The sequence below is a fragment of the Pelodiscus sinensis genome, chromosome 13 (assembly GCF_049634645.1).
Source record: "Pelodiscus sinensis isolate JC-2024 chromosome 13, ASM4963464v1, whole genome shotgun sequence".
Lineage (NCBI taxonomy): Eukaryota > Metazoa > Chordata > Testudines > Trionychidae > Pelodiscus > Pelodiscus sinensis.
In genome coordinates, this window is record NC_134723.1 from 23586764 (window position 1) to 23610268 (window position 23505).

General features: G+C 38.3%; 2 protein-coding genes and 1 long non-coding RNA gene across 8 annotated transcripts in view; 2 read left to right on the forward strand and 1 right to left on the reverse strand.

Annotated features, from left to right (window-relative positions):
• Positions 1-10440, forward strand: part of MTMR8 (myotubularin related protein 8) — a 35630-nt gene extending 25190 nt beyond the window's left edge. Inside the window, exons 10-14 of the mRNA XM_006136152.4 lie at positions 726-775; positions 3451-3651; positions 4080-4208; positions 5135-5261; positions 7024-10440. Coding sequence (XP_006136214.2) covers positions 726-775; positions 3451-3651; positions 4080-4208; positions 5135-5261; positions 7024-7317 — 801 coding nt within the window. The 3' untranslated portion in view covers positions 7318-10440. The remainder of the gene's footprint in view (positions 1-725; positions 776-3450; positions 3652-4079; positions 4209-5134; positions 5262-7023) is intronic.
• LOC142831221 (uncharacterized) lies at positions 1-20960 on the reverse strand. The gene is made up of 3 exons (XR_012906890.1): positions 20822-20960; positions 16744-16790; positions 1-96 (listed from the first exon to the last, which is right to left on the reverse strand). It is a non-coding gene; the product is annotated as an uncharacterized LOC142831221 (long non-coding RNA).
• Positions 20828-23505, forward strand: part of ASB12 (ankyrin repeat and SOCS box containing 12) — an 8861-nt gene continuing 6183 nt past the window's right edge. The window contains exon 1 of one of the 6 annotated variants that reach the window (XM_075940842.1): positions 20828-21095. The gene's annotated coding sequence lies outside the window, so the exon portion shown is untranslated. Of the gene's footprint in view, positions 21195-21247; positions 21293-22832; positions 23406-23505 lie in introns of those variants that run through there. The other 5 variants (XM_006136155.3, XM_006136153.4, XM_014580142.3 and 2 more) reach the window with 5 other exon arrangements.

Consider the following 23505-nt stretch of genomic DNA (forward strand, 5'->3'; position numbering starts at 1 on the left):
TTTAAGACATTGATTCATTTATTCAGCGCATTGCTGTACATGTCTTTCCTAAGATGCTCCCATACATTTTCTTTGAAAAGGGTTTTGCAGTTATACCTATGTAAAATAGAAACACCTCAATTAAGTAAACCAAAAAATCCAGCTATTTTTAAGACCAGAATCTAAGGCCTGTACTATTTGATAGAATACTCTTTACATTTCCATTTATGTGTTCTCAAAAATAAAATGAGAACTTTCTAAATTCTATTTTGCTGCACTGATTATCACAGTATTTTTGTGTGTCTTCAGAATGAAGTGGCTGTGTAGTAGAATAACAGTGATGGTTTTAGCGCATACCTCAGGCAAAAATGTCAAGACATCTGATCTGTGCGGTTATGTTTTGAAAGGGTTTATTTGTCTCCTGGGGGGCAGTAATGTATTTGCTGGTGATTTTGCTTTATTAATTTAAGAACCAAGTTCAGTAATGTGACAACACCGAGATTCCCATAGGACTATCAAGATTCAAAATAACCTCCTGTTCCAACAACTATATGATACTGGTGATGGAACATAGTTCAGATTCCAAAAATCAGATTATCACTTTCATCAATCTTTTCTGAATACATACGCAGGGTATGACAAACCACTAAGTCTAACTACAAAAATTGTGTAGTATTAAGGCATCATTTCACTTTTGCCAAGCAACTTAATAGTTTTTCATTTACTTTATTTTTTTGAAACTGAAGGTTCTAATAGAAAAGGAATGGATTGCGATGGGCCACAAGTTTTCACACAGGTAAAAGTAGATTATACTCAGATTATATTTGGGATTAAACAAAGGAATACTGTTGAAGGTAAAATGCAATGTGTATATATTTAGAATAAGAATTAATCAACCCTTAAGGGCGGGGTTTTTTTTGCATATTTTCTATATTCTTCCATTGATTTTCAAAATGTTGTGCAAATTCTTTAATCTTGTTTCCATTTCTCCATCTGTACAATGGATTGATATTACATTGATTCTCGAAGTGAAGCGCTCACATTTTGGAGGGACTTTTACGCTTCTGTGTTGACTAGGGCTGGGGTCAGATGCCAACAAATGTTTACAGAGTATGTGCAGCTTTAACTTCAGCCCACAAATCTGGTGCTAAGCAATTTAAGACTTGCATTCCATGGGTTTATAAAAATATAACGCTAATTGGTAGTCCATTTGCACTGCATAGTAATTTAATTAACAAATAGTAAATCTCTATTTTCCTGGTCCAAACTAATAATAGAAAGAAATGGCCTGATTATTCTGTGCTATTAAATGGTTAAGAACTGAGATTTTATACTAAACTGAACTTCATTTAATGATTATCTCAATATGAAAATAATCCTGTTTAATAGTGGTCACATTTTTTTTTCTTGGAGTAAGACATACTGTACTGGGAAAACCCCATGTAGAGATCCCCATAATGTTACCTTAGAAGGACTTAAGTAAAGATGAACTGCAGCCCAAACAAACAAACTACACAGTTATTCCCTCTGTGGGAAGGACTGTTTTAATCTTTTGTTTTTTCTAAAGCCAGAAACAGAATGTGCCTTTTACCAGTATTATAAAGAAAGTGTAGCATAACATATAAATTACCTTTTGCACACTTTGTCAAGTTTTTAGGAAACAGTGAAATTTCTCCATTGCCTGGAAACATAGGATCAGATAGTTATTCTGCCTCTAGTGCCTGATGCTTCATGGGAAGGCAAATTTCCCCTTTGTAATTTGGTTAGCTGTTCATGGAATGAAAGACTGTACTTGGAATGAAAGGCTACTGGCTATAATTTTGTTCCCTGTATGTGTTCAGTTTGCTCTCTAGCAGCATTAGCTTGGGGAAAATAGAACAATTCATTTGCCCTAGCAAACTTGAAAAATCACTACTTGTTTCTGTGGATTTTAAGGTAGTGTGACTTTCCTGGCAGTGTGGAATGTTCAGTGCTGTAGTAGAATTATCTACTTTGCTAAACTATTTTGATTCCTCCTTCGTTCTGGGCCTTTTGTTTATAGATATATAGAGGGAAAATAATCCTTCCTTTGCTAACAAGAAGGCCTTCACAGCCAAGCTTCAGTCATCTGGTCAGTCTTTCGGTTAGGGTATGTCTACACAGTAGTGTGTACCTCTAAATAAGCTATGTAATTTGAGCTATGCAAATTGTGTAGCTTATTTTGAAATAGCTTATTTCAAAATTTGGCACTATCTACACAGCACTTATTTTGAAATAAATTGCTATTCCCCTGACTTCCTTAATCCTCGTACAAGGTTTACAGGAAGTCGTAGTAAGAAGCCTGTTATTTCAAAATACATTCAAAATAATGGGCTTCTTGTTAGCGCATAATGTTATTTCAGAATAATGGATGTTATTCCAAAATAATTCTGCTGTGTAAATGTACCCCTGGTGACCCAAGATTGCAAACTGAAGTGTTGGATCACCAGTACTGGAGGGTCCCATTTGTCTTCCACTACCACTCCAGAGATGAGCCGCAGTGCACAGGTCACCATCCTTGCCATCTTGCAAACTGGGACATGAGCCATCGAGATTCACAGTACAGACTCATTTGTCAAGATTCTTCCAATGTCCTGATATCTGCCTCCAAGATAGGACATGTAATATCACTAAATTGGTGGACTGTGCTGCCCTCATACCAAATGCCTCAGTACTGTGTGCCCCAGATCTTTTCAACCTCAGTACTGACTATCTTGGCAGCTGCCACTGATATAGAGAGAACTGTATCAGCACTAGGGATGTTAAATATCAGTTAATTGAATAGTCAATTAACCTCATGAATTCTTAAGTTATTCAATGATTCTGTAGTCCCTGGGAGAGGGGCTGGCAGCCAGTGCACTCTGCCTTCACTCCCAATGAGCCCTCAGCCACTCCACACTGCTGCCTCAGTATCAGAGGCAGCAGCACAGGGTGCCAGTGGGGAGCTGGTCCACAAGGGGAGCCAGTTTAAAAACCAGCTCCCCTCATGGACTGGCTGCCTGTTGCCCTGCACTGCTGCCTCTTTCTATCTGGGAAGGGGCAGTCTGAGCTCCCAGACTCCGTGTGAGCTGGAACTGAGCTGGGCTGCCTGCCCACCTGGCTCCTAATATACTTTCAATTCAGAACCACAGCGAGGGTAGGTCCTGGACCCGGTACAAACCAAGACTGAGCTGGTGTGCTGTCCCGCCTGCTAAAAATGTACTGGTAAGCGGGTGGTGAGGGGGGAAATGTGTGTAGTCTATAGCATTAACCAATAAGTATTGACTTATCAGTTAATCAGCTACACTATTGCATCCCTAATCAGCACCTAAACCATATATGAATACATAGTGACTTACTGGGGTCACCTCTCTTTGAGAGAGAGTAAATCATCAGGTCACATGATGGTTAGAGCTCTTCTCATTGTTGATTGTTGTAGGATGCAGTCTTGTAACTTTCTTTCTAACTCTCCAGGTGCGGCCATCTGGATGGTGACCCAAAGGAAGTATCTCCTGTCTTCACTCAATTCACTGAATGTGTCTGGCAGCTCATGCAGCAGTTTCCCTGTGCATTTGAATTTAATGAGTGTTTTCTTCTCGAAATCCATGATCATGTCTACTCGTGCCAGTTTGGCAACTTCCTTGGGACTTGCCATAGGGAACGGGAGGATCTAAAGTGAGTTGGCAGTTCATAGGGAAAAGGTCTGGAAGTCTCTTCAGATTTTTAAAATGTAATTGGAAAGGTAATAATAGGTTAAGGGATAAATTCTCTTAGTTCTTGCATGTTCTCTGCAGTGTGAAAGACTTAATCTCATGTACAGAGAGGAATGTATCCCCAAAGCTCTGTGCTTTAAATAGCAACTCCACAGTAACTTGCAAGTGTCAATTTTTTCCCTCTTCCCTGTACTCCATCCATTGACTGATTTAAATTATCAGCTCCTCAGGGCTTGGACACTTGTGCCTGTGTTTGTAAGGCACGCTAATTGCACGATAGAAAGGATAAATATCTTCTATGCAGCCCTACTCAAATCCTGAACAGTGCAGCTAAAATTATACTAATGCTATTTGTAACTGTTAGTGATTAGTCTTTATTGTAATTGACAGGATCTTTGAGAAGACCCACTCCCTGTGGCCTTTCCTATTACAGAAGAAGCAGGAGTTCAAGAATCCTCTGTATAAGGGATTCACAGCTTACAAGGAGCTTAAGCCAAACACTCTCCCTTTCAGTTTCCAGTAAGTCACTTATTGAAGGAGGGACGCTTTTTTCACAGGAATGGAAGTGGTTCTTAAAATGCCTTATCTTGTGACCTTGGGTGAGTCACTTAACTTTTGTATGACTCCATTTCCTCATCTGTAAAATGAGGATAGTGATGCTTTCCAACTGGTAAAACAGTTTGAAATTTACATGTAACTGCTGAATAAGTGCAAGTACTATTATTTTAAGTATTATTTGCTCTTCAACTAGTTTCCTCCCTGTTACTGGAAAAAATAAGAATAATTTAAAATACAAAAAATGTAATTTTCCAAATTCCTTGTCACTCCAGTGTGGAGAGTTTTCCGTAGAGAGAATTATTGTTAGTGCATCTTTTATTTTTTAAAAAAACAGTGATTTTCCTGTGTTAAAGTGCTACTGATACACACAAGTGTGTTGTTGCTGCTGAAATTATTATAAAAATTAATGGATTTATTGTTTATGATGCTTGTTTTTCATCTGGATTGATCAATTTTACTTCCGGTTTCTGGGTCATTAGTGTATAATACTAAGTGCTACATCTGATTGCAGAGTCAAGGTACTTTGGCAACAAAGGTGCAGATAGGAAAAGTTAAAGGCACATACATGAACTGAATTGTCAAAGCTCATAGTGCAAACCCGTTGCAGATCAAATGTGGGTCTCTTTGTCTGGTACCCTATCCCCTACCTATGTTGGACCTGGAAAAGAATATATAGATCCTCAGAACTTTTCATTTAACCCTTCTAAATTTCATGAAAACTTGTTTATTCCTATTTTAGGATTTATAAAATCTAGGATATTCATTTTTAAATAAATGTGAAGCCTGAACTAGTGGAAAATACCTTCTTTAAACAGGAAAAAGAATAATCTTCTCACAACTAACACAGCATAACAAATGTTTTAATTACCTTTCCTTCTGTTCTTGAGGTTCTGGTGTGGCATGTATAACCGCTTTGACAAAGGAATGCATCCAAAGCAGTGTGTGCTGGACCATCTCCTCAGCTGCATGAGCCAGAAGATGAAGTTGGAGGACAATGCAACTGAACTGGAAAATGTGAGTCCTACTCATGATAATGTACACAATAGCATGGTAATATAAGCCAAATATGTCTGATATAGTGGTGCCCCCAAGGGAGTGACCACAATAGGCAATCTTTATGTGATCCCTCTTCTGTCAAAAAAATTCCAAATTCCAAAAAAACAGAGGCTAAGGATACCATTCCTGCCTGTCCTAGCTAATAGCCATTGATGGACCTAACCTCCATGAATCTATCTAGCTCTTTTTTGAACTCTGTTAAGGTCCTAGCCTTCACAACATCCTCTGGCAAGGAGTTCCAGAGGTTGACTGTGCGCTGAGTGAAGAAAAACTTCCTTTTCTTTCTTTTAAATCTGCTAACTATTAATTTTATTTGGTGACTCCTAGTTCTTATATTGTAGGAATATTTTGTGTGAACTTTTCCTTATTCCTTACATTATTATTATAATGTAATACATTTCATTACATTATGGTCACTATTTCCAAATGGTCCAGTTATATTTACCTCTTAGACCAGATCCTGCACTCCACTTAGGATTCTTTAAGATCCATAGCTTTCTAAAGAGTAACATACAACTGGAAGGAACCATAAGAGGTTATCAAATCCAGTTCCTGCACTCATGTAAGGTGCTAGTACCAGAGCTTTGGGAGACTCCACAGCAGCTGCCTCAGTAGTCTTATGGATGGGGCTCAGGGCAGCCTGAGGATTACTGGAGCCAACAGGAATAGCCCCCCACCCCGCGCACACACCATGGTGGCAAAAGCTGTAGGAAGCAGAGTGATGCAGCAGCCTGCTCCGCTTCCTCATCCATCTCCCAGCCCATTGCATTCTGCTTCACTGCAGTGGCAGCAAGTGGAACAGTCTAGCCCCAGCTTGCTCTGCTCCCCCATGCCATGCAAGTCTTGGGGAGCATTGACCTAGAATCAGAGTGAGGTTCCGCTCCCAAGATTTTGGCAAGTGGTCAAGGGCTGCACTTCTAGGATCTGGGTGAGAGGCTGGGTGCAGAAGAGAGATTGGGATAGAGGACTGGGATGCAGGAGTCCTGTGGGATCTGACAGGCAGTTTGGATGAAGGAGGGGGTTGTGAGCTGGGGCAGGAGTTTGGGTTGCTGGATTCAGGAAGGGGTAAGGGTGCAGGAGAGGATTCTGATTTGAGGGAAGGGTGTAGAAGCAGGTGCAGGATCTGGGAGGGGGTTGTGACCTGGGAGAAGGGAAAAGGGGTACAGAAGGTTTGGGTGATGACCTGGGGCAGGTAGTTGAAGGGAGAAAGGGGGTAGAGTACCTAGGCTACTCCCAGCCAGCAGCCCTGCAGGAAACTGAAACACACTCTTTGCCTCTGTGCTGAAATCTGTCGGATGGCTGCTCCACACGAGTCTGCTCGGGGCATAGTGGGGAGGGGAAAGAGGGAGGCTTCACATGCTGCCCATGCCTCCAGCAAAATTTCTCAGCTCTGTTGGCCAGAAACTGGTCAGTGGGAGCTGAGAAATTTTGCTGAGGGATGGGGGCAGAGTTCAAAGCCTCCCTCCTCGCTCCCCAGACATCCAGAGCTATATGAGCTGCTCTCTGCCTAAGGGTCCTGGTGAGTCTGCTGCGGGCCCGATCTAGTGGCTTGGCAGGCCAAATCCAGCCCACTAGCAGCCTTTTACCCATCCCAAGCCAGTGTTCACAACTGGTAGATGAGGGTGTTTTCAGTACTATTAATGTGTTCAAATAAGACCTTGATGTCAGAGTGTCTCAGCTTTTGTTCATCTTGTTCATTAATTCTTTTCTGCTGATACAGAAGTTGCCCTTCCTAGATGGTCCCCTGCCAGATGAAGTTTGCTCCTTATCTAAAATTATAAATGCCTCGGTTGAGTCTTCCAAAACGCCGATGTTGAACACTCCCCAGGATTATGAAAGTGAACCACCTGCTCTGTTAACCAATGGTGCCATAGTGGAGGAAGTTGACATCATGCCTGATCAGGACCAAAAGAACAAAGAGGACCTTGCTAATCATCATGACCTTCCTGACCTTAACAGAACCATGGAAGTTATAGAATCAGATACTAAAAAAGAAAAGCTGCAGGACCAGTGATTAGCTCTCATAGTGTACTCAGTGTGAGCCATGCAAATGTGGCAATAAGGTATGCAAGATCTGTGCCCTGTGAGGACACAGCCACCTCGACCGTGTACAGCCAAGTATTTGTGTGTGTGTGGAGGGGCTGTTCTTTGAGATGTGTGAACAACCTAGAAAAAGGATTTTACCTTCAGTTTGGATTACAGGTCAAAACATGAATGTGCATGCACAGCTACCCAGAAGGCTATCATGACTGAAGTATAAGCCTCATTTCCCAGTGAAAATGTGGTCTTTCCTACCAGGTTTTAAAGATAACTTCCATTACTGGGTTTTCAGAGTGTAAAGATGCTTTTGATCACTTGGATAGTAAGGATTAAAAACCACACAGTATTTATAACTGGAGTAGGAGAGATGTGATTTGTATTTTGGCAATGAAAGGTTGTAAACGCCATTTTAGTTCACCTTAAAATGTGGATATGCTAAAAAGGTTTTTTCTTAGCTGTTTAATGATGCTGTGCATGGAATCCTACACTGTGGCAGAGGCTGATTATTTTCTTTTCCTATGCACATTTGTAAGGAACTGTGCCTTTTTTTATTGAGACCATCTTTAATGTCCAAAATGGCAATGTAATTTGTATTAGTGTAATATGCAGCTGTAGTATGTCATTGTTTTGTGGCCAGTGCTTTCAAAGCTGTTTTGTATGTGTCACTGCTGACAACCTCCCTAGCATCTCAGATGGTCACCTGAGTCAGTAGCTTTTCTTTACTTCAGCATGTCTGACAATACCTTAATATTCTTGAGCCACACAAAACCACACTGTAGCATTTGAATTTGACAGTGGTGGTGTTTCTCCTAAAATCCCCCAAGTTACAAACCAGAAATGAGGGGAATGTTTAAATTTACCTCAGAACTTTTCTTGTTTCAGATGGCTAATATAGGTCTTGTAACAAGGGGATAACTTATAGTTCTGGCCTAGAAACATGAGGTTTTTTCAAACCTAGAAACAAGGCTGCATAGGAAATACAATATTCTTTTTTATTTAAAAGGAAGGCTAAAATGATCTCCTCACTGCAAATCCTAAGTGTCAATAGAGAATGTCATCTTTGATCTTACAACATTAATACAAATTCTGCTGACATTGCATTCTGTTTCCAGTGAAGACATTCATGCTTGTTTCCCTGTAAACACTCACTCCCTCTCCCTTTCCCTCTCCCTCTCCCTCAAGTTTCAGTAGAAGTTGCAGATGCTCAACATCTCTTTATGATCAAGTCCATTATACACAAAATATCATGGAGCAACTCCCAAAGCTAAAGAGGGATGATCCTACTGCTCATAGTCTCCATTCTTATTGGCATATCTTTCAGCAGTTTGCATACAGACAGGTAACTTTTTTAAAAAAGCTTTTAAAAAAACATAAGGAACACCTCTCAGGACAATGGACTTTTTGATTTTTGTTAAACAGGTGAAAAACATGATCTTGTTTGGGAAGGAGGAGAAAGAGAAAATCTCCCTGGGTATAATTCTGACTGAGTCATGGACTCACTTTAATGTTTGCCAAGTACTTGACTTCCTTGGATCTCAGTAAATTCAGATGGGAAAATTGGGTAAAAACACACAAATAAAAACCCAAAAAGAAGAAACAGGTGTTCCATCAGTATGGAATTTTTGTGGGCAAATATATTACCAAAAAGAAAAATATCTCTGAGGTTTCAAATGGCTCCTTGTGTATATTCAGTTGTCCTGAAAATATTTCTGCTTTCTCTCGTTCATGTTTTAGATTGTGTACTAGAAACTATCTGGTTTTAAAACCCAGTTTTAGATTTAATTACTCCTAATTCAAATAGGAATGTTTTCAAAGTTTTAAAAAATACATTATTTCAATAAGTAGTTCCCCTGTAGTAATCCAGCAGCCCTTGTTGTAGAGTATATAACTCTGTGTGAAACTGACAACAGGCTATTTGTAGTGTTCAGATTGATCAATGTGTGAGGAGTTGGGGGAGTAAAACTAGGTAAATGGTAAGGAAGCTAGTTCCGGTTGTATGCTAACTGTATTGCTCTCGGTATCTCATTTGAAGTATTTGGGCAAGAAAAGATCCTCTATGGGTCTGATCACAGTACATGTAATAAAAAAAAGTGAATGATGAAGAATGTATAGTGCCTAAAGTGGCAGCGAGGACAAGCCTTTTAAATCTTTTTTTCTTTTCTCCATTAGTGGATTTTTTTAGTTTTTAAAGCAAGCAGGTTTTAGTCTGACTTAAAAATAAAATCTTTGTTTTCAGGGTATGAGGGAGATAATTGCATAGTATCCAAATCTGTAATAAGCACATCAAATACAGAATTCTGATGGGTAAAAAGATCTTTTAGGGACAAAAAGCTCCCACTCTTTTGCACATAAAGTTTTATGATATACCAGAAATATTGCATCATTTAAACGATCATGCATTTAATACTTGGTGTTAGTTTAACACTTCTAAATGCATTCACTCTGACAAAGAATTTTACATCTAAGAAAAGAAAATCCACTCTGAAATCATCTAAAAGGACTCTGCCCAACTCATATCAGAACAAGCCTGTATGCTAACCTCTTCTTTTTCATGCTTGCTATACTAATATAGTTGTCTCACGTTATTAGGAGATAGAATTCTGGACCAATAGACTAAGAATAAAGCTAAGTGTATGTGTGGCTCAAAATGCTTTTTAGATTTCTGTGGGAAATTGTATTTTCAGGGGAACTTCTTTTCCCTCTGTCTCTACAATGCTTTTCATAAAAGATGAATTTCACACTGGCACTTTTTGCTGTTGAACCCTTCTTTAAAGGACCAATACATGTAGCTTGTCTCTCCTTTCTGAACAGTCATAGAGGTGTATTAAACCCTACATAGGCCTTCCTGAAATTGAGAACTTTTAAATTGTAAATGATACCAGTAGTTACTTTTCATGACCAATTATTTTAAATTTCAACACTCTTCTATGTGATCTTTTAATTAAAATTGTGTACAGTGCTGTGTGTATTAATATTTCCACTGACTAGTGTTGGATTTTGACATAACATTGATCTTTGTACAAAAACACTTTGCAAAATGTTTTTATAAAGTTTTCATACAGTACCTTATCTTCTAAAACACCCATCGATTTTTTTTTTTAAAGAAACATTGTGACATTTACGTTGTATAATTAGAACAATCTGACATTTTGACATCTCTGAAAATCCTTTGTATTCTTTGTTTGACTATTATGTGAATGCAGCACTGGTAGGATAGTACTACATAGTACTAATGTTCTTGACATTTAATCTTGATTTTGATTTCAGCGACAAAATTGTGCATGGCTGTAAAACTCAATTTAAAAGGGAAACTGTACAGCAAAGTCTGTCTTGTTAAGGTGTATATTTGTACAATTAGTGTGCGTCACAAATCATTTGTACTGTCCTGCTAATCAGAGTGCTGTAAAGTAGTAGTCATGGGAACAATTTCATAGTTTTTAGGGATAACACAAAATTGTTGGACTACTTGAAGACCAGCTGGTTAGAAGCTGTTCATTAAGGAGGAGGATTTTTTGTTTCAGAAATAAGAATTTTAAAGCACTGCAGCATGTCCTCTGGATTTGTATCAACTAGCATTGGCTTCTTACTGTGGCTTTCAGAACTGTTATAGAAAAAGCCTATGTCCTGTTGATAATGTCCTGCCTGCTGATGAGGTGTTGAGTGATTTGATTATACGGCCTCTACTAGGGTAACAGAAAATCATAAAATCTTACAGTAGTTTTTTCTCGTGTAACTTACTTTCCAGAGCCAGTAGCCTGCATGTTATTGAGTCAAATTTCTTTTATCTAGAGCTGTAAACAGGACAATGTTACGTGCCTCTTTCCGTTCTGACTTTTGTAACTGGAAAATGTGCTATTCAGTGTGGGAGTTTTCTTGTTTGTGTAAATGTCTGTTTTCTCTACTGGAGGTCTTTTGCATTTGAGAAATTCTAATAATTGCCCATTTGTATATTGTGTCTCTTCCTATGCTACAAACTAATATTGATAGAGATGTATTGTTAGTGTGTGTAGGTATCTGGTTGTAAAATGTCCAAAGGAAACTGTTGCTGTTGATACTCTAACATGCTTTAGAGGTTGAGGTGGAAGAGGTGCAATATGGCTTTTGTTTTCTTCACTTTCTTCAGATTATTTTAATTAGTCTCATAATGCTGGAATCTTTAAATTATGCTTTGTCTCGCAATTGTTGTCTATGGCGCAAATAGAAGTAGATTGGTGCTCTCTTCACTGCTTGGCAGAAAAAAAGGGAATATTTAATTCAGTCACAGTTGCTGTAGTTTTAGTTGGCCCTTTTTCAGGTAAAGGAAACGTGGTTTATACAGTTTCCCATGGCATTGTCTGAGTGAAGTATATTTTTGCTGTTAGTGAATGCCTCTTCCCACTAGAAGATGTTTTTCTTATGCATTTGATGGCAAATAGGAATGCTTTCTGGTTTTCCTGTGCAGTCTGCCTGAGTAGGGAAAGACTGCTAGTAGTAGCTGGACATTTTTAATGGTCCAATTTCACAAGGTACAGACTGCCTCCTGGACATGTGTGCTACCCTCAATGCTTAATGAAATCCATAGGTAGCTGAGTAGGTTTGGTAATAACCTATATAATGAAATTGCTTTTTTGGATTTGAACTGACACTAGGCCACAGATGGAGATACATTTTGGACCCAATACTCTGAGGTGCTTAGCACTTCTAGTTTCCAGTGAGGTCACTGAGTCAGTCTGAAACCAATAGTTCTTTATGTTCTGTTCCCATCACATGCAGGTCCATTCTCTGTGGGTTTCTATGAGGGAAGCCCTTTCTGAATGTACTTGTTAATTCAAGCAAAACATACCTTCTACATCACTTGATTAAAGCAATTAAGCAAATTCTCACAATGGGTTGTGTTTAAAATCTTTGTTTTCCTAAGTATCTATAGCATTCATGGTACTCAGCTCAGCGTCAATTGCTGTCAATGTGATTTGTTAAGTATTAAAACCACATGTGCTGCTGCATCTATTGGTGTCTTCAAACTGTACACGCAATGCAGAGAGACTAGGTTAAAATGTTTGGCCTATGTCTTCTCATAGAATTCATTCATGTGTATATATGTGTCTATATACTGTAGCAGTGTATTAATGGTATACTTTGGAGCACTGGAGCTAGTCATCTGTAAACAGAGCACAATACATACTTTTTTCTTATACTAGCCATGAGTTGGTCATTGTCAAAACTTATCTTAAAAAAACAAAAGTGTTCAGCTCAAAATGTTAAATGTTTTGCTATTTCTGTAATTTGTTGCTATTTTGTCTTTAATGTATTTTTTAAGGGACAGTTGTATAAAAATATAAAAAATTAAAGCCCATGTGCTGTATAATTTAGTTTAGTCAATGTGCTGCTAAAAAAATTTTGTACAATGTCTAGAGAAGCACTTTGTCTTTTTCTCAAAATGCATTTGGCTGGCTCAAGACATTTCATTTGTATTAGTTTTATTTGTATTTCATACAAAAATAAAATTAAAGTCTTTGCATTTTTAAGGGAAAGGTTGGTGTGATATATTTCTCATTGGTAAGTTTTTTTTGCTTTTGAGTTCCTATTGTGGGTTAAAATTTTAATCTTAAAATTCCAAATCAATGGAGACTGCTAGAAATCACAAAAGTTACCTGAACTACGGTGTCGTCTTTCCCTTTCGTGCTAACTAGTACCTTATTCTAAAGCCGTCCCCATTAGTGTCCATGATACTTACTTGCAGAGTAAAGTAGGGATGTTAAATATTAGTTAACTGAATAATCTGTTTAACCTCATGAATTCTTATCAGTTACTTTACTATTCTATAGTCCCTAGGAGTGGGGCTGGCAACCAGTACACTCTGGCCCCACTCAAGGAGCCCCCTACCACGCCACACTGCTGCCTGTGTATCAGAGGCAGCAGCATGGGATGCCAGGCAGGAGCTATTCCACAAGAGGAGCCAGTTTAAAAACCAGCTGCCCTTGTGGACTGGCTGCCTGCAGCAGCACAGAGTGGCAGCAGCCCCTGTTTGGTGGTTGGAGGCGGGAGGGTCTGAGCTCCTGGACCTGGCACAAGCCAGAACTGAGCCGGGCTGCCTGTCTGCCTGGCTCCTAATACACTTTAAATGCAGAGCCTCAGCGGGGGTAGGTCCTGGACCTGGTGCAAGCTGGGACTGAGCTGGGTGGATGGCCAGCTTGCTAAAAAATGTACTGAGTGGGGGGGAGGGAGCAGAATGCATGTAGTCTATAGCATTAACAGATAAGCTTTTGCTTATCGGTTAATCGACTATACTATTACATCCCTAGAGTAAGGTGCTGTACTACACTATGTCTATAGAGGTCTGTTTGATCCTTCCTGAATGATATTAATGAAGGAAGCACTATTAACCATCACAATATGTGCTGTCCATATTTTCATGCTATCTCAGTGTTGCTCAGTTTTCCCCTCTATATATTAGAAGGAAATACACTTGAATGATTTCTTTTCCTCCATCAAAACAATCTTCCCATGACACAAATGACTCCCCAGCTTTTTTGTCCTAAGTGTCCAGCCCATAATTTTTTCCTTGCTGGTCTTGTGAGAATCCTGCATAATAGCCAGTGCCTCTCTTAGATTCTCTCTGCAGTTATGTGAGCTGCTTTGGATGAAGCTAATGATGCTGCTTTAATTCAGCGGCACTTCTTAAAGAATTCTAAATAAGATTTATAAAAGAATTATAAAAATGAGGTATGAGAGCATTAAGTCCATTTTCTTTCATACATGTGCATTCTGCCAGGGGCAATGCAGGACTATTCTCTGTAGAACATCCTCCAGAGTTTTGTCTAAGATATTTTTTAATTATCTGAGCAATGAAACTTCCACAAGATCATACATAAATAAAATCACACCAGCATGGAAACATTAATGCAGACACATTAAAATTTGTTAATTTTTGGCAGGTATTAGAAGAACATATTGTAGTAACAAGCAATTGGCATAGTTAAACAGCAAAGTGTGTGTATTGTGGGATCGTACTTCAAGTTTAATTTTTAAGTAGAAGATTGGAACCTTAGAATATAGCTGGCCTCAAACATATTTTGTCTTATTCAGTGTTTATAAATCGTGGCCTGCAGAAAGTGGGTTTTTTCTTTCATGCTATTTAAAAACTTACCCTCTTTAGAATTTTTTCAATTGTATTTATTTGACAGTTTTCAAATAGTTAATTCAATATTAACTGAAATGGATACAAATTAAATGAGGTAGAACATTCAGTTAATTTGCTAATCAAAAAATCTTGATGAATGTTACATCAGTGAATGCAATTATAGCCCCCCCAAATGTATGTGGAAAACAGGATCAGAATCTGAGAAATAAAATTAGTCCAGATTGTTAAAGGAGTTGCAACACCTAATTGCTCGAGGAACATAACCCTTATTTTCAAAAGGGATTACTCATCTTAAATCTCAATGAGTGTAGCAACATATAATAAATACCTTAAAAAAATCTAGGCTGTAGCTTTATGTAATATTTTTCATCTTCGATCTCAAAGCACTTTACCAAGTTAGGTGACTTTATCTCCATTTTACAGATAGAGAAATTGAGGCATGGAAATGAAATGTTTTGTCCAAGGGCATACAGTAGAGCAGACCTGGGAAAAGAATTCATATCTCTAGACACTAGCTAGATTGTACTGCCTCAGAGAAACACAAGTCTGAGTGTGAATTGCCTCAATACAGTTCTGCCACCCAGTCAAAGATGCTGGTTAAAGAAAAAAGCCAGAGATAGATGACTCTCAGAAATGTGCTGAAGGCCACATGGTGTTAACCAGCCCCTGATCAATAGTATCAACTGCTGTATGGAAGGAACTTAAGTACAAATTCTGTTTCTGTATCCTAAGGCAAAAATGTTCCTGGCGGGTGGAAATTCTAAATCCTTGCAGACTTCTAAGATTTTTCTCATTTTAGTGATCTTAAATATTCCTGACAATGTCACTGAAGTTTTTCATTTGCCTACATGAGATTTTTCTTATGATGTATTGAATTGAATCTACAAGACTGTAATTTATTTTTCAGGAAGCTTATTGTCTATTTGACAATTTCTTTGGTGTGGGTGATTAATAATTTTCCTTTACCATTGTATGTTATCTTAAACTTTGAGGGGGCAGATAGCATTTTTTTAGACATAGGCATGTTGTCAAAGCTTTGTTTTTTCCTAACAGCTTTTAGGGTGGGTTGATTTCTCCTGAAGATAACTTGCATTAACCAGAAGTTCAGCAATTAGTAAACTTAGTTGACATTTATTTTTTTAATGAAATCTATTTTCTGTCAGTACACAGCGCATTAACTAAATCTAAGTTAGATAAAACTACCTGTGTGGGAAGCCGTTCTGTTAAATAAATTTTCTTAGTTCTATTAAACAGTTTTTTTGCCTATAAAGTATCCTAAAATCTTGTGAGCTGTTTTGTTTAATCCTCTTTGCCCTGGTCTACACCAAAATACCTTGTCCCCCAAGTTCAAATTAGTAAGTGGTGTGTCCACACGACTAAGCCTGTTATATAAAGGACCATGGAATTCAAACTCTGTAGTCCTGCTTTTCATGAGAACTAATACTAATTCTGAACTTGTAAACCTGAAATAACATTAGTACGGATGCTCTGGTACCACTAATTCAAAATAATTGGCCTCCAGGAAGCCTCCTGCAGTTCCCCAGAGTGCTTGATGGGGCTCTGAGTCCGAAGTAGCGCATCCACATTAATGGAGCCTGGACTAATATCGTAGTGAGGACATGCAAGTTCAAATTTGTTAAATCGGGAGTTCAAGTCAAATTTAGTAATTTTGAAATAATTTCTTAGTGTAGGCACGGCCTTTCTCTGATCTTCTCATAGTCCTAAAGCCTTTAATAGTCCACCTCTTACTGGCAATGTAATTTTTTTTAGAGATTCAGTGGTTGATTCCAATTTAATTAATTGGACAGTAGCAGTACATAACTATATAAAAAGACAGTGATATTGTGCTAAAGGTTGAACTACAAATCTTTCAGCTGGCAGATCTTGGAGTAGTGACGGAATTTTCAAGCAGATACATTCAAACACTTTCATGCAACTCCATATGTGGTGGAGTAGCAGAATTGAGTTCTTAGTGAAGCTGTCAGCTGTTTGGAGGAGAAATATGGAATCCTCAGCTTGGGCCCTCCCGGATCAGTGAGCAAGGTAGTGTTACAAACTTCTTGATCAGGAGTTCATAGCATCAAGTAAAGTTCAGTTCTGTTTTGAACAATGCTTCTCTAAAACTGACAAATCCTGTTTCAATTTTTTATTGAGTCTACTCAGTTTAGAAGTTCAAATGTTTTTCTGAGAACCTAGGTTTTTGCATTGAAAACTAACACTTGTTTTTTCTTTCCGTCATCACCAGTAACAAATGTTCTACAGGCCAAATTAGATCCTTACCTGTGGTCAGTGGGTTTGCGTAGAGGTAGCCCAAGGCAACAACAATTCTGTTGATACAAGAGACAATCAATTTTTATTCACTTTTCAATGGCTGTATTGTATAATCTCTGATGAGCCAAGTAAAGAACAATAAAATTTATTTGTTACTAAAGACAGGCAGATCTGTGGTATAAAAAGGTTCTATTTTATATTACCATTCTTCAGAGTAGAACTAGTCTTTAAATGGAATATTTGTGCAAACTATAGGCACAAGCACTCCCTTGAAATACTTTAATATTTAAATATGATAGGGATTGCATATTTTAGAGAGTTTCTGACTATTCGATGAAGAACTCCTAAATAGTAAGAACTAGGACCACCAAATTTGGGGTACAGCTTCCTCTTATCATAACTTAAAGCAACATAAGTGTTTGGTCATGCCAAGAAAACAGAATGTGTTGAAATGGGATTGCGACTCATAAAACCAAACAGAAATGATACAATCACCAAAGCAAGTACAGTGCTCGAAGTTGACATAACTAAGGTGAAAGAGACTGAACCAAGATGAGCCAGAAAAGTACAATGAACCTGGAATAGGATTGCTTCTCCATAAACCTTACAGAAGAGAGATAAAATGGAAAAATGTGGAGTAGTGCTGTGTTTTGGCACTACCAGGCAAGGTCGGGTAAATTTGCTAGTGCTTTATATAGTAATTAAGGAGAGCCCCTGGTGCAAATTACTTGCAATCTATGGCGAACACCAAAAAGGCAGGATACTGTGAGAAATTTATATCAGACAAGGGGAAAATGGGGAAGTGTATAAAATAAGACTACAATTGCTAAGATGTGTTAGTTTCCCACTTAATTTCAGTAAAAGCAAGCGTAACACTTATTTTGTGCTGAGAAATGAACTAATGTGATATGCAAATTTTATCTGTAGTTTTTATATTTTCCTCATGATCATTAATGGAAATGTGAACAGTATGAGGCCTAGTAGCAGTTCCTGCAAAACCCGACTAGAAACATTCCTGTTCAGTGATGATTCCCCAGGCATACTACTGTTTGAGATGTCAGTTGGCCAGTTCTGAATCTATTTAAGATTTGTTTTATTGATTTAGTGTTGTAAATATTTTAATCAGAATGTTGTGTTGTACTAAGTCAAACACCTTACAAACGTCCAAATGTATTACATCTACCCAGTTATCTTTATTGAATAAACCTGTAATATCAGTGAATGAAATCAGTCTTGTTTGACAAACTAGTTTCCATAAAACCGTGTTGACTGACATTTATCAATTTAAATGTTTTAAATAAGCTTTTTTCATTATTTAGTCCCAGAGCAATATCAGACTAATGTGTCTTCAGTCACTCAGGTCATTTCACTTGCCTTTTTTGAATACTGATTCATTAGTACTCTTCCAGTCTTCTGGAATTCTTCCAGTATTCCAAGATTTATTAAAATGTAATATCAGTGGGCCAGAGATTTCCTCAGCCAATTTTTTAGAAGTCTTGGGTGCATGTTATCCTGGCCTGCTGATTTTAAAAATGTTTATCCTAGTAGCATCATCCTTAGTTTAGTGAATTAGAAAGTACTTTATTATCTTAATGTGCTATGAATACAACATCCTGCTTCATTTCAAATAAAGAATAGAATATTGAACATTGCTGCCTTTTTATCAGTAACATTTATCATCTTTATCCATCTATACCATTGCTTGGAGTTCTTTAGTTATTTATAGACTTAAACTCTTAAACATCCATTGTGCCGCCGGCTGTATATTTTCCGCACTCTCTAGCTTTCCTTGTCAATTTTCTACACTTCATAACTTTATATTTGTATTGATTACTATCCATTTCCCATTCTTCCAATTTATGACGCTTTTTTATTTCTATTTTCTGTCTCTTTTTCACCATTGAGCTAGGATATCTTTATAACCCAAGTTATCATCTTTCCTGATGTGGAATCATGGCCATCTAATAAACTCTTCTTAAACAACTCCCAATTTTAATTCACATTTTTCTGTTGATATTTTTCCTCCCAATCAATGTTCACAATATTCCCAGACTTTAGGAAATTAGCCCTTTCCTCCAATAGAATCTGTTTTATATCATAGTGTCAGTTAGTGAAATTCCAAATAGACTGAAAGTTATTCAGTGCGTTTCAAATGTAATTTCATTTATTTCATTCTTAGTGTTACATACCACTTCACAATTTTCAAAGTATTGAACAAACTAATTGTAACTATACCCCTCCACTCGTGCCACCCCCCTAAAAAAAAAAAAAAAAATCTCTCCAAGTGCCTGATATAGTTCTTGTATTAGAGATCCTTCTCCTGGATAATTTAGTTTATTTCTTGATATAGCACCAGATAACACTGCTTCAGACTGTCAGACTATTACTCCCCCACTCCAGAAGGTTTAAAGTGAACTGCTTAAGATAACATTACACTCCTACCAGCTGACAGCTTTTGAAAAGTCAGTCCAAATGTGGCTGCTAATCCTCCTCATTTTGTTTACCCTACCAAAATACTGGAGGAGATTTTTGACTTGTTGCATGGTGTTTAATTTTGTAATGTCAAAGAGGTGGTTGTAAAGGAGGGTGTATGCTGGTCCATATGATTGAATGCCATCGTCATAACTTATCTGGAGAAAAGGGTAAACAGTGAAGTGGCAAAATTTGCAGACGATACTAAACTACTCAAGATAGTTAAGTCCAAAGCAGTGTGTGAAGAGTTTCAAAAAGATCCCACAAAACTGGGTGACTGTACAACACAATCACAGATGAATTTTAATGTTGATAAAGTGCAAAATAATGAATATTGGAAAACATAATCCCAACTATACATATAATACAATGGAAACTAAATTAACTATCACCATTCAAGAGAGAGATCTTGGAGTCATTGTGGATAGTTCTATGAAAACATCCACTCAATATGCAATAGCAGTCAAGAAAGCAAACAACGTTAGGAATCATTTAAAAAGGGATAGAGAATAAGACAGAGGAGATCTTATTGCCTCTATATCAATCCACAATATGCCCACAGCTTGAATCTTGCATGCAGGTGATCTTTGCATCTCAAAAAAATATATTTTGGTATTAGAAAAAGTTCAGAAAATGGAAACCAAAATGATCAGGTGTCTGGAACAGCCGGCCATATGAGGTGAAATTAATAAGACTGGGACTTTTCAACTTGTAAAAGAGATGACTAAGGGGGGGTATATGACTGAGGTCTATAAAATCATGCCTGGTGTGGGAAAAGTGAACAAAGAAAAGTTATTTAAACCTTCCCATAACACAAGAACTAGGGATCACCAAATGAAATGAATAGGTAGCTGGTTTAAAACAAACAAAATGAAGTATTTCTTCATACAATGCACAGACAACCTGTGGAACTCCTTGCCAGAAGATGTTGTGATGTCCAAGAATTTAACAGGATTCAAAAAAGAGTTTGATAAATTCATGGAAGATAGGTCCATCTATGGCTATTAGCCAGGATGGGCAGGGATGATGGATTACTTGATGATTTCCTGTTCTGTTCATTTCCTCTGAGGCACCTGGCATTGGTCACTGTCAGAAGACAGGACACAGGATTAAATGGACCTTTGGCCTGATCTGGTATGGCCATTCTTGCATTCAGTAAAGTCTTATGAAAACATACACAGCATTTTCCTTTTAGAAATGAGGGCAGGCTCACTCTCTCCACAGGTTAACAATAAAAGAAATTGAAAGCTTGGAAATCAATGGCACATTGCTCTGAAGGTGCAAAAGTTGGTGGGGGAAAGAGGGGATTAGTGGCTGAGAAATCTGTTTTATTTGTAGGTAGCAAAGCACAGAACAAGAGTTAGATCATAAAAACTGCCAGTGTGGGTGTAACTTAACTCAGTAAGGATGCTGCAATCCAGGGCAGGAAAATACTCAGGTAAGTCTGCATAAATTGACTGACTGTGGAGAGGGTGCATTTAAACAAATGTGTGTGATTGGTCTGCTCATATCCTGGTTCCAACACCCCACAGCATCTGCCTGATTGTTCCCCCCTTACTTCTCCCAATCCCCCAGCCCCCTCCAAAGCATCACTATCCCATCCCTCTATATTTACCCTTCTCAGTGGGAACTTTCCAAGAATGGAAGTAGCAAGATAAAACGCCTATGGGCTAAAATTAGTCCGACAGCCCTGGCCTTTATCCCTGCGACTGGCATTTCAGCTGTGTGCCTGATGACCTGTGTTGCTGCAGATCTGCAGAATTGGTGCCCCATGCCTGGGTGAGGTTTCTCCTCCTGAGGAAATTCTCTCTCTCTCTCTCTCTCTCTCTCTCTCTCTTTAAGGTGAAAGAGAATTAGCCATGGGACAGGAGCCTGCTTCACAGCACTAGGTGAGCATTGGCTACCTCACAGAGGTAAGACAGCAACATAATGATGGCCAAGCAGCTTTGGCAACTTTAATGTAACCTGGTAACCACAGCTTTAAGTGTGTAAGTATATGTACTATTGGTGTTACAGTCTGTTAACTATGACCAAACTGTTTATTTGAAGATCAAACATGCGCATGTTTTCCTTCAGTCTATAGATGGTGATCTCATTGTTGACTATTCTGATCAGTAATTATATGAAATATGTTTTTCACTACAGTATTTACACTGTCAAGAGGGTTACTGCATGGATGCTTTGGTACACAGTTCTAATATGTTGATTTGGTTTTATAAATATTATAGCTCTCCTTTGTTTTCAGTATCTTTTCCTTTAAGTACAGCTGTGCATTCCTTTCAAATTAAATCCTATATTTAAAAATCAGTTGTGTAAAATATTATGTTACTCTTCTAGTATCCCAAGGCTTCATTGCTGTATTAATTATTTGAAATGTACTGAAGTAGTTTAGATTAGAAGATACGGATGCAACAGATTCATGTAGTTGCAAACTGCCACAAAACTAATTCAACTAATTCAGAAAAGGTTGCAGCTAAGATAGAATGGTACATGGGAACTTCCTTAGAGTGGGACACAGACTATTTTTTATGGGAGCTTTAGTTAAAAGTAATAATGCTGCTGAATGCCATTTTAATGAATAGTTTTGGATCATAACGAAATCTGTCTGCTTTCAATAAAGTGAGATAAATGAACTTCTATTCCAATTCAGCATTTCCTTTATTAATACAATCCCTATTTTTGGTGGGGGGAGGGGACACTAACCCACCCCCCAGTCTCTAGTTGTTTACGCTTAAGTAGATACTCACTAGCTTTGTATTATGAAGTGTATTCTTGAGGTGTTAGTTTCATTTTTGTCAGAGACGTGTTTGCAGGAGTAGACTAGCCGCATTATGCAACTAACTTATCACTTAACAAATAGAGAATTTCAACTCCTAATAGAAGTATGTGCAGCAGTCATTTAGGAGAAGAAACAGGCAGACACAGTTTCTGTTAGAGGAAACTCTAGATGCTTTGGGATTGGAATGTGTGAAGAATTTCTTCTGCCCTTCCCTAAGCAAGAGCATTTCACAGCTGATCAGGTGCATTGTGGGGGATTTCACATTCCTCAGAAATATTAAGAATTGGCCAGGGCAGAGGCTAGATACCAAACTAATCGGATCAATGGACTGATCCTATATGGCAAACCTCCATATTCCATTACAGCTTCTATGTAAGAAAAGCAATCATCAGATATTTCCCCTCCTTGTAAGACACATGTAAATGCAGCTTGGTTCTGCTGCCTTGCTCAGCGATAGGGAAAACCTGCTCTGTAAGACCGTAGTTCTCAATCAGAGGTTCAGGGCCCCCCAGTAAGTTTTGGGGTCTGCCAAGCAGGGATGAGTATTAGACTTGCTGGAGCCCCGTTGCATGGGGCTTAAGGCTGGTGCCCTGAATCCCACCATCTGGGGCCGAACCAGAAGCCTGAGCAACTTAGCTTCCTGATGCCCCCTGTTTATGATATTAGGGCTTTGGGCAGTTGCTCTGCTTGTTACCCTCTAATGTTGTCCGTGGCTTTTATATGCAGAAAAAGTTGTTACAAAAGTGACCGGTGGAGTTTTTATAGCGGTACCACAAAAATTGCAAGAGAGAAAAATACATCCAGGCTGGTTGTTCATTGTACTTGTAAATGCCAGTAAAACTGCCAGCTCCTTTACCTTCTTGAGAATATTATTTTGGCCTCTAATTACTTTGCAAAAGTAGCTGTTGGCTAAGCAGCATTATTCCCATTTTACAGATGGCATTTGCTGAGGCACGGTGAGTTTAAAGGCCAGATTTTCAAAAGTGTTCAGCATCCAACTCTCATTAAGAAAAATGGGGGCAGGCGAGTTCCCAGCACTTCTGCAAATCTAGCTGCCTCATTTACTTGTTGGATTCTGAACTCATCCAAAACTCTAGCCTTAAGTGTCCTCCCCAGAGTCTTACAACAAGATGGTACGGAAGCCAAGTCTTGTGACTAAGACTAGTTCCATGCCTAATCCTATATGCTCTTCCTTCACCCTTAAAAAATCCATGCAAAACCAGGATAGGAATTGGTAGTAGGTGCCACAGTAATTGTTGCTTTTTGAATCACCTAGATGGATGCAGGTAGATTGAGGCTTTTTGGCTCAGGCTCATACTGGAGCATTGGTTCAGATCATTTTTGTCGTAAAACTTGAAGAGTGTGGTTTTCCTAGCAGTGTTGGAATAAATGTGTTTTGTCTGAGGAAGGAATGACTCAGGTAATCAATTATTTTGTCCTTATGCTCCTCCACTTCAGTTTGAGCTTCCCCAGATTGGAGAATGAGTCTCTTTTTAGAATTAGCTGCTAATCCTGTTTCT